At 29.5% G+C, this 12,632-nt stretch overlaps 1 protein-coding gene across 1 annotated transcript; it reads left to right on the top strand.

Annotated features, from left to right (window-relative positions):
• Positions 1-871: 871 nt before the first annotated feature.
• On the top strand, positions 872-3,384 carry GPAT1 (glycerol-3-phosphate acyltransferase 1). The gene is made up of 2 exons (XM_021418445.1): positions 872-1,760; positions 2,226-3,384. The coding sequence occupies exons 1-2, from the start codon at positions 1,020-1,022 to the stop codon at positions 3,105-3,107; spliced, it is 1,623 nt and encodes a 540-aa protein (XP_021274120.1). The 5' UTR covers positions 872-1,019; the 3' UTR covers positions 3,108-3,384.
• The last annotated feature ends 9,248 nt before the right edge of the window (positions 3,385-12,632 follow it).

The raw sequence follows: 12,632 nt of genomic DNA on the forward strand, positions 1-12,632 counted from the left end.
AACAGGCTGCCCATAGCAGCTGGCTAGAGGAAACGTCTTGGTAATTGGAGAAATAGTCATAAATTTTTGGTTGAAATTGTGTTTAGATCTCAACAACCAGTTAAGCTTCTAAGAATCAATTACATTCAACAATTTTATTTCCACTCATCTCACGTGATGAGCAATCAAATGAACTCTTTAATATCCAGGGAGAAGAATTAATGGCCACGACGAACTTGTTAACTAATATATCCATCTATCTATGTGTAATAACTAATAATATTTTATTAAAAAAAAAGAAAGAGAAAATCACACAGAACAGGGTCATCAAGAGGTTTATTATACCTAAAGGAAAGTCAATGGCAAAAAGTGGTTGTAATTTTCTGATAATATTTTGACCTGTAAACAATCTTGAAAAAGGTCCATCGATCAGATGATGCAGGCCATCTAACTTGGGATTGGTTCATGTGGAGGAAAAGAATACATTTGAAAATTCAAATCCACCGAAGTTCTCCAGTTTTTCATGCCCAAGCTGATGGTATAAGCACACATTCCAATATAAAAATAGGACTACTAGTTGGAGAGAGAGATCAAATTTTCAAACAAAAAACACCCAAAGCTTGGAAAGACGGTCACCAAGAATCCAACCTAACTATTTAGCCGAGGAAAATGAGGCTGCTGCTAATGCAGAAATAGAAGCAAGTGCATGGAACTCAACACAGATCAATGTAAAATTAATATAATTTTTAAAAGGTTAAAAGAAGAAGGGCAAAGATCAGGAGAAGATTGATTGAGCAATCAATGCTGGCGGTGTGGCTAACCAAATGCGCTGTGGTCAACTTCTCCCATGTTCAGTACCCCCCTTTAATGACTCCTATAAATATTCTCTGTTTTCCTTCCACTTCCATACACAAACCCTTCCTACTTTCTTCCTCTTCTAGACAAAGCCTCTGTTTCTTTTGCCATCTCTTTCTCTCTCTGAGCTGTTTCTAGTTTCCTTGGTGAAAAATATCATTGGCCCCTCAGGCAGAAAATTAGCCATGGTTTTCCCTGTGGTATTTCTGAAGCTTGCAGACTGGGTCTTGTACCAGCTGCTGGCCAACTCATGTTATAGAGCTGCAAGGAAGATGAGAAACTACGGGTTCTTTCTAAGGAACCAAACTCTTAGGTCAACAGCACAGCAACCAGCTGCTTCTTTGTTCCCTAGTGTTACCAAGTGTGATGTAGGCAACAGTAGAATGTTTGATACATTGGTCTGTGATATCCATGGAGTCTTGTTAAGATCAGACACCTTTTTTCCTTACTTTATGCTAGTTGCTTTTGAAGGTGGTAGCATTGTGAGAGCCTTTCTGTTGCTTTTATCATGCTCCTTTTTGTGGGTATTGGACTCTGAGCTCAAGTTGAGGGTTATGATTTTTATTTCCTTTTGTGGTCTAAGGAAGAAGGACATTGAGAGTGTTGGCAGGGCTGTTTTGCCAAAGTTTTATCTCGAGAATCTAAATCTCCAAGTCTATGAAGTTTGGTCTAAAACAAGTTCAAGGGTTGTCTTTACAAGTATACCTAGAGTAATGGTGGAAGGATTTCTCCAGGAATACATGAGTGCTAATGGTGTTGTAGGCACTGAATTGCACACTGTTGGGAACCGATTCACAGGTTTGTTGTCCAGCTCCGGGTTGCTTGTAAAGCATAAAGCTCTAAAGGAACACTTCGGAGATAAAAAGCCTGATGTTGGCCTCGGAAGTTCAAGCCTCCCTGACCATTACTTTATCTCCCTTTGCAAGGTATGCTTATTACTTCAACGTTTTACTTAAAATTCAAATTATTTGAAAAAAGAAAAACAATAAATGAACGATATGCATAGAATAATGGTCATTATATATATTGGGAAAATACATCAAACTGTGCAATTGTTCCAATTTTGGGTAGCTAATTATTTAACATTAGACCTACCTAGGACAGAGTCAACCCCACCTCAAGACCTTTCTTTAAGAATTTGGTTTATGAAATTGTATTGAAACATCCTAGATTATTTTCTCAAAAAAGGAAAAACCTTTTGAATTTTCTTGTATGGTCTCTACTCAATGGCAAAGTAAATGATACCCCCTAAAAGAATTTCCTCTTTTCCAAGACATAGGTTCATGTAGACTTTGACATGTGCAAATTCCTTTCTTGTGTAAAAGTTGAAAGACTTAACAAAAGTTGTCTACTGATGAGTGCGTTTGCATTCAATTTTGTGATCACGACAGGAAGCCTATGTGGTTAACAAGGAAGATGGCAAAAGCAATCTATGCAGTTTAATGCCAAGGGACAAGTACCCGAAGCCTCTTATATTTCATGATGGGAGGCTAGCTTTCTTGCCAACTCCATTTGCAACTCTTTCAATGTTCCTGTGGCTTCCATTTGGAATACTTCTTTCCATTCTTAGGATTTTCGTTGGTATCTGCCTGCCTTACAAGCTAGCTGTTATCTGCGGTACTCTGAGTGGTGTACAGCTGCGATTCCAAGGGTGCTTCCCTTCATCAAATTCACAACATAAAAAAGGGGTTCTTTATGTTTGTACCCATAGAACTCTTTTGGACCCAGTTTTCCTTAGCACAGCATTGTGCAAGCCTTTGACTGCAGTTACTTATAGTCTAAGCAAAATGTCTGAACTGATAGCTCCCATCAAAACAGTTAGGTTGACAAGGGACAGGAAACAAGATGGAGAAACCATGCAAAAATTGCTCAGTGAAGGTGATTTGGTAGTGTGTCCGGAAGGAACCACATGCAGAGAGCCTTACTTGTTAAGGTTTAGCTCACTGTTTGCTGAACTAGCCGATGAGATAGTTCCAGTGGCCATAAACGCGCATGTAAGCATGTTTTACGGGACAACTGCAAGTGGGTTAAAATGGTTGGACCCTATCTTCTTTCTGATGAACCCCAGACCTAGCTACCACGTTCAAATCCTTGGGAAGGTGCCCCAAGAGTTTACATGTGCAGGGGGCAGGTCTAGCTTTGAAGTGGCAAATTATATTCAGAGAACGCTGGCTGATGCTCTGGGATTTGAGTGTACTACCCTTACAAGGAGAGACAAGTACTTGATGCTTGCAGGCAATGAAGGGGTTGTCCATGAAAATAAGAGAAATTAACATATCCTTGACAACAGAATTTAATTTGCTCACTTTCACCCTATTGGCATTCACTTATATCAGTTCTTTAAATTTTTGCCCACCTGTTTTCCAGTCTCCTCTCCAATCAGCCAACACAGCTTTTGTAACAGATCATATGGCCCTTTTTTTCTGTCAGATTATTACACCATTAAGTTTCAAATTTTATCTCTATATATTAATTTATGATAGCTGCAGATTGCAACATGGTCTGTACAACTGATATGTGGGTACCATTTAATTATAACATCATCCTTCAATTCTATAATAATTGTCAAATTCTTTGCTGGTTTATTATAGACAAAGATACGTGTCACATGCATGTGTAAGGTCAGTATAATATCTTGGAAAATAGTTACAAGAATAAATTTAAGAGGTATTTTAAAAAATAATCCTTAAAGATAATACATTTTTGAAAATAACCCTTTTTATAATTTTAAATGTTTTTAACCATGTTGACATGTTACATGCCATTATATGATGTTACACTTCATGTTGAAAAAATATTATTGTTACACACCATATTAAAAAATATTATTATTACACATCATGTTTAAAAAAATTTTATTACACTTTCTTGCCTAAAATATTGTTATTATTCCACGTCATGTTTAAAAAAATTTTGTTACACTTTAATGCTTAAAATATTATTGTTACTTTTAAACTAAAACTTCAAAACCTCTCAACTCTCTTCATTTCTTTTTATTTTTATTTTTTGATAATTTGAAATTGATTAAAGTCTTTTAACATGTTTTCATAAATCAAATATATATTTTTTTATCTGAAACACCTTTCTCGATTAAAAATAAAAAAATTGCTTTGAAATACTAAGATTTATAAATTTTCAAAATATTGAGTTTATTGATGTTTAAGTCCTGAATTGATACAATTAAAAGTTATTTCAAACATTTGTATTTATTTCTACTATTTTAGTTTCAAACAAAATACTTAAATATCAAATTTTTTAAATAACCATCTATCCCAAACACATTAAAACCATCGTTTGATGTCTTGAAAGAGAGAAATCGAGAGCATAACAGACGAATGCTCAAAAGAAAAATTGATAAAATTAGAAAGGGTGAGATGGTGAGAGAAAGAAATCAGAAGCACATACGGATAAAAATTGTAATGAATAGTTTAATTTATTTGAAATAGTTTTAAGAGTATTTTTGTTAAGTATGACTAAATATAGCCATAATCAATTAAATTTATTTTGATGATTATTTTTGAAATGAAAGTTATTCCTCATAATTTTTTCTAAATTTAATCTCAATTTGTTAATATTTTTTTTATTTTAAATAGATAACAAAAAGTAAAAAATAAAGATATTAATCAAATGAAATCTTAAGTAATGAATACGAATGTTCTTACAAATAATAAAAAATTAATGATAAAAGAATATTTCGTGTAAAAATATTTTTCGTGATAATAATTAGAGTAAATTTGGATGTTATTAGAAAAAATAAAAAAGAGAGAGTCACAAACTTGACACTCCAATACTACCTAAGTCATGCAGTGCATATGGTGGTTATACAGGTTGCATCTGGATATATTAGCTAGTGAGATATTAAATTTGTGTTGGGGGACTGTTCAATAATACTCGGTTGACAGCATATAAAGTAGAAATTCCTGTTGGAACGGGGTAAGGGGTGAGCTATCCCTTTCCCGCACAAGCATTGAATTGTGTGCACATTACCCAGATCCTCTGTGCTTGCAATCAATGACGTGATAAATGCAATGCTTTAGTTTCTTGTTATAAAAATCCAATACCATCGTTACCTCTCAAGTCTCACCCACAGCTTTTCTCAACGCCAGCCACCTCTCCTCGCTGCACCTTTCCTTTCTCTTTTTCTGGGATTAATGTCAGCAATGGCGAAGCGGGACTCAAATCCTCATTAATTTAATTTATAAGATAGTGTTGGCGCTATGTGATGTCTTAAGGCTTTAATTTGGTGACAAAGGCCACTCTCCCTTTTAGTCTTAAAGCTATCAAAAAAATGACCTAAAAGTTAAAGGGTGAGCAAAATTAGATTAGAATTTAGTTAATCAATTTAACAAATAAATTTGATTTCAGTTAATTCGATTAATTAGGATAAATCGATCAAAAATTTCAGTTAAATCTATTTTGTCAGTTCGATTTGATTAAAAAATTTTAGAGTTGGTTAATCGAATTAATTGATTTTGAAATAAGTATATTGAAAGGACTTTTATTACATGTATGCACTCACACTAATTATATATATACATACATATATACTTATAAATGAAAGGCTAGATATAATCATGAAAAGGGATTTTCTTACATGTATTAACTTACATATTTTTTCTATACTTATATATGAATAATGACTTAGATTTAATTGTAAAAAATAAAAAATAAACTGCATTTTATTTAGACAATAATATTGTTGAATATTTATATGAATATAACCATACAAAAATTAATGTAAAGTTAATGCAAAATATAATGAAAACTACAGCCTAAGCTAAAGTTGTTAACATAACTTATTATATTAACTCATTTTTATATTTATTAATATATTATATGATATATAATATATTTATTAATATACAATATATAATCTATATTACATAGACTATAGTAACTTATTTTTTTATAAATTATATAGACTATAGTAATATAGTATAACTTATATTAATATAGTAAGTTATATTAAATTATTAATATAAGTGTACTGTAGTAATGTAACCAATATTAAAAATTTAATATTGTAACGTATTAATATACTATATTTATTAATATATTAATGTTCCTAAAGTATAACTTATATTACCAAGGTAACTTGTATTAATATTAGTATCCTATAGTAATATAACTTATATTAATAATTAACTATAATATATTATATATTATATAGTATACTTATGAATATGCTAAATAGTCAATAACAATTTAGTATTATATATAACAATATACTATTCTATAGTATATATATTATATGACTTCTTAGTATACTTATATACTATATAAGTATATACTAACTATATGTAGTAATATATTAATACACTATACATAGTATATATCTTAATGCACCATACATATATAGTGTACTTATTAATACACTAATTAGTCAATATAGAGTATAATAAGTATACTATATAGTATAGTTATTAATATATTAATTAAATAAACAATATACTATATTAGTATATATATTAGTTAATTTATATGTTCTTGTGATTGGCAACTGTGATTAGTTTAATATCAACAAATTTATTAAATAAATTAAATATTGAAAAAATTGATGAAAAAATTCAGCTAAATCAGTTAAAATTGATTTAATCAATTAAAGTCAGTTAAAATAATTAAATCAGTCGGTTAATTTTTTCAAAAAAATCAGTTAAATAGATTAATGGTATATTTTAATCGAATTAACCTATTTAACTGAATGCTCACTCTTACTAAAAGTCATTAGATTGCTTTAGTCGTTGTTTCTAAATGTTGAACTGAGGTGTTTTTAGGAACTATATATAAAGGACTTAAGTCTTAATTAGTATAGATGAAAAGAGGATGCAGACATAAGCCCATAATTATGTCATCCTCATTTTAACGGGCTATGATGGACTGAGTGAAGTTAAGTGAGCCTAGTGCTTTGGGCTGTGCATTCCAGGCCTTGATTGATCTTGAGTGAATATAAATATATTATTTAAATTTAACGTTAAAAAATATTTTTAAATTATTTAAAAAAAATTTAAATAAATTTTTATTTTTTTATTATATTTAATTAAGTTCATATATTTTATTTTAAGTCAAATAAACTCGTGTAATTAAAATAGTATTTGATACCTTATAATGTAATGTGATTGTAAACAATGTAATTGTAAATAATATGATTATAAGAAAAATAATATTATGGTATTTGATATATAAGTAAAGTAATGATTAAAATACAGAGAAGATAACATTGTAGCGTTTGGTGTACAAATACTTTGTTGAAAATGTAATATCAATTTTCAAAATTACTTTTATTTATTAAAATGTAAGTTTAATATATTTGTGTTTTTTATTATTAATTTTTATATAATATCATATCTTAAATATATTTTTAATATCATATATTTTATTTTTATTTTTTATTATAATCTTATATATATTAGTTTTTCTTTTGTTAATATAATTCCTATATAATATATTTTGTTTTAATTTTTTTCCTTTAAATGATAATATAAATTTTGTTTATAGTCACCATCTATCATCAGCAGAGAATGGTTATTGAGAGTAATAAAGAGACATATCTTGAAATTTGTATAAAAAAAACTAAATTATAAGATTACAAATATTTTTAAAAAAGTAACAAATTTAAAGGGTAAAAATATATTTAATAACATTGCAAAGTGCAATGTAATCTGATTGCATTGGTTTTGAATTGCAATCACATTACATCTATTGGTTGTAATGTGATTATATTGCAATCTTATATTATAGTTATTTGTTGCAAAACAAATAATATAATGTAATATAATTGGGCACATTACAGGAAATGCGTTTCCATTTCCTTTACGCCAAACACTACCTAATGGTTAACCAATTAGTATTAATAAAAATGTCCATGATCATTTTATGTCTATACAATGTTGACATGGTGGTGCTGTGAAAAATAAAAAATGTGATATGACTATGTCATTATATCACATAAATATATTGCAACGACCCTTACTTGCGGTCGTTACCATTACACAAGTCATGTAGGCTAGCTCACGTGACTCAACAAGCCTTCTAAATATTTTGTCTTACCTAGTAATTTTCTTTCCTTTATATCATCCATCACATTAACAATGATACATGCCAATGTAACGATTTGTAATACTTCATCACCATAGGATTTCATAAAAGTAAATTCCAAGTATTTACACAACACGTTTTATAAAACAAAACTTTAAATTTATTTAAACAATATCTAAGGCCTCAACCCAAAATAGTTTTAAAATACAACATCTCTTTTTAAACAATAGACAACTCGACATCTAGTGAATAGAGTGACATAAGGGTAGGGCTATGAGACACCAATTATCTACGTAGTGAGCTGAAGTCCTCTCACCACGATTGCTCCCCAAACTTTACTTATTTGCCATATTTATTAGTTGGGGTGAGCCTTTCATACTCAGTGAGTAGACAGGAAAGGAAACAAGCATTAAGGTAGAGCTTTTAACAAAAGCATAATAATATTTATGTATGACAAGATAAATTATGCATTGAGTTAATAGATTATGTGCAAATCAATATATGATGCTTAAATTTAAATCTCAAAAATTTTAATTACTTTTTCAGCATAAAAATCTCATGCTTGATAAAATCGATTAACCATGGCAATTATAAACAATTTAATTTCCCGAATGTCATGTATACTGATATATGAAAGCTACGGTTATCTCAAATAAATATAATAGTAATGCCATGCTCAATTAATAAAAACGTATCGAATAGGGTATCCTTGGGTAGGTATAATATAACCTGTAGTCTTTCTCTCTGATATTAATAACATTAACACTTACTCATGGGAACTTTTTACGCCACCAAATATAAGTCACGACTTCAAGTCCCCCTTTACCTACTCGTGGGAACTCCCCATGCCATTGAATATGAGTTGAAGTTGCAGGTCCCCCTTTATCTACTTGTGGGAACTCCCTATGCCACCGAATATGAGTCGAGGCTCCAAGTCCCCCTTTATTATCAATTATCAATAATCACTGCTTTGTGCACAAAGACTATGCAAATTTGGTGTAGTAACAGGACCTATACCCGTAAGGTTTACTCAAAAAAATAAACCAATGGAATTTCAATTGCATATAATCAATTCAATCATAAGCTCAAAAGGCACGTATGCATGTTTAAATCATGAATGCCGTAAGCGATATATAAACAAGTTCATCATAAAATCAGTGAACATTAAATAGCAATTTCACTTACGAAAATCAATGAGCATGGCAAAGTTAAAATATTTTACTTAAGCATCATGAAAATTGCCACCAAAATAGATTAGAAAACTCATTAATGACCACTCTAGGGCCTTTATATGGAAGTGTAATACACACAATTTTGAATTCTTCAAAATAGAGTATAAAATCTCATCATGTTTCAAAGGCTTGTTTTCCATTTTGTAAACAACTTAATAGTTTTGATACACCCACAAAAACAACAAGTATAAAACGAGCTTAATAATCATTCCTGATCACTAACAGCTCATGCAACCCAATTGCAATCCAAATATAAACATCGAAACTCAATGTAATTGAATAATATCTAAACAATGGGCACATCTAGCATATGAAATATACCATATTCACCATTCAATAAATACTTCAAAAAGGAATTGCCTACTCACTTCTTTGGTGGGGATTCTCACAAATTATACCAACTTTCCATAGCTTAAGCTTGTTCTATTTCTGTCAAGAGACGTAGCATAATTCAATCCATTATCATCACCCAGGCCTTGTTGATTTCTTCCAACAACCGAGGTTCCAACTCAATTGTTCACTAGTGGCATGCACAAGGACATTTCTCAATACTAGGCTTAGTACTAAACTATTACATAGTTTGTACAGTAAGCATTATAGCAACCGAACTCCAATTTCAATTTATTTTCTTCAAATTTCTACCAACTTGTCCTTGATATTCGACCATGATGCTAGTAGAATTTTTTTTTTACAACACTTTCCTTCATTACTCCTTTAAATCAAAACATATTAATTCAATTAATCAAACTCCATGGTTAAACTAAGCAATCAACTAGAATTAAACTCATCATTGCCTTACCTAGCTAGCATCAAATCCAATATTTATGTCATACTTACAGCAAACCAAACCATTATTTAAACCGCATTTAATCCCAACATTTAAAACCAAATTCAAAAATCACCACCTAAGGCAACTACCAGCTCATTTATCAATCAATAAGCAACCATTTCTTGCTAGCTTTTAACTAGCATTTGAACATTGAAATTACACACCACTTAACTATATTCATTTTCCTTACATCCAAGAACCCAATAACTCCACCCTAGACCTCTAATTCAAGACATTAAATTCAAATTTCCAGCAAGCTCATCTTTTTCTTTCCCAGTTTCCCTACAATAATTATTATATTACAATCCGTTAATCTCAAACTCGTCTAAAAATTCTTTTCCAACTAGCAGCAAAATATAGTAAATATTTAATAAATAAAGCCCAAGCCTCTTACCTTTATGGCTTAACCCCACCTTAACCACAATCTCCAGCAAGCTTTCAACCCGAGGCACCAATGGCTTCCGCAAACAATTTGAAATCTTTTTACTGATTAATTTTCAGTCTAATGTCTAAAACTTATAATTTCTTACCTCTTTACCAAATTTCCCAACCCCAAGATTCCATTGTGGAGCCTATAATCCTTCAAAGATGGTTTGATAAGCTCGGCTGGGAAAACCAAAGTTACATTAACTTGAACTTCAAAATGGGGGAGACACTTAACTCTTTTCCCTTCTTTATCAATTTTTTTTTTTGTTTTAGCCTCTTCCCCACCTACATGGTAATATTCGGAGTTCAGAATTCTTGAAAATTTGTTTGGGAATGGTCGGGTTTCAAGCAAGGAAGAATGACAGATTCCAAGAGCTATAATGGGCGGAGTCTCCTAAGTTTAACACCCTTCTTGCTTTCCATGCATGGCGAATTCTCCAATCAAAAAGGCCTCCCAATCTGATTTTGAAATCTAATTTAATTAATTAATTTTTACATGGGGCCACATGCTTCCCCCACCTGCATGCAACAATGATTACATGCAATTGTTGTCCTTGCATGCATTATAAGGCCATAAAGTGGCCGGTCCCGGTCATGTTACCTTCATGTGGCATTGTTTCCTTAGTTCTTCAATTTTAATTACTTACCACACTAGTCATTATATAATACATGTATTACATTTCACACATGTAAATTTTTCTATGATAAAAATTCTTCAATCCATAAATATCTCACTCCCTCACTTTGACCGAATTTACATTTTTAAAATTACTTTTTAATGTTTTATTTATTTATTCAACTTCTATCATTATTTTATTATTAAAACATTATTTTTGTTTTGCACATTCTCCTTCAATCTCCTATGCTTTTAGATATCATCAATGATCACAATTCTTCTCAAATTTCTAATATTGTTCTAATTTAATTAACATTCGAAGGGACGGAATGTTACACATATTATGTCATCATTTATTATAACTTGTTAATATGTCATACCATCTTTTATTATTTATTATTAAACGTACTTGCACTTGCTATTTTGCTTTTTTTTTTTCAAAAAAAGAATTAGGTAGTGACTTATGTTATTTATAATATAGAATCTATAACCAATAACTTATAACATATATACAATTATGGATTTTGAAAAATTTTTTGATTGGTGAAAATAATCATATTTGTTCATTACATTTTTAAATAATTATTTTAAATAAAATTTCTTATTAATATTAATAAAATTTATCTAATTTTTAAATATATATGTAAAAATTTATCGAATGACTTTTATTAAAAATAATTTGTTACTATAAATATTAAAAATAATTATCCAAATTGTAAATAGGAATTGACCTTGTATTGCTTGATTTTCACTAAAAAATATATTTCTTAATTATAATAATATTAAATGATTTATAAATTAATTTCAATTTTATATAATTAGAACATTACTTGCCTTTTATATATAATTGTCTTTTGATTATATTCTTATTCTATTTATGAACAATTAATAATAAAAAAATAATATTATTTTAATAATAAAAAAAATAACATGTAATTTGATCTCTATCTTTATATTTCATCAAAACATAAACTCTAAGAATTAAATATTTTCACAATAAAAATAAAATTTAAAATCAAAAAAGAGTTTGACCTGAAGAGGAAGATGTATTGAAAAGTTATTTCAATGTTATTGCTAGATGAAATGGATTTAAACAAAAAGATGTTATCCAAAATCTCTAAATTTGGATAATTAGTTTTTTCGGGTTATTTTATTTGTTACGTTTCTTGTAATTATAAAAAAAACATGATGTGTAATAATTTATTTTTAACATGGGGTGTAATAATGTTTTTTTCCAATAAATATAAGGAGGTTCCGTTGAGCATAATTTTATCTTAAATTTTTTTCCCTTTATTAAAAATAATTAAATTAAAAAAAATTATTATCAAAAATACCTTGTCTTTAAGGATTAAAAAAACTCATCTCTATATATATAAAATTGATGTTTTGTTAGAATAAGTGATTTTTTTTTGTCAAAATAAAAAGAAAAAGGCAACTTGACTTTATTTTAGATATTGTTGATGTGGAGATTTAGGTCAATTATCTTATATGTCTTTCTTGTGTGAGGAAAAAAACATAGAGAGCTAAATTTGTCGCTCTCAATATAATTATTTATTTGGAACCTATTAGTTAACAAATCAAACGTAAACATCAATATTCCTTTTCTTATATATATATATATATATTAAATAGATTCACATTATACTCGAGAATAGCAATG

Source organism: Theobroma umbraticum, unplaced genomic scaffold (genome assembly GCF_002168275.2).
Source record: "Theobroma umbraticum cultivar Fairchild unplaced genomic scaffold, ASM216827v3 scaffold_44.0, whole genome shotgun sequence".
Lineage (NCBI taxonomy): Eukaryota > Viridiplantae > Streptophyta > Magnoliopsida > Malvales > Malvaceae > Theobroma > Theobroma umbraticum.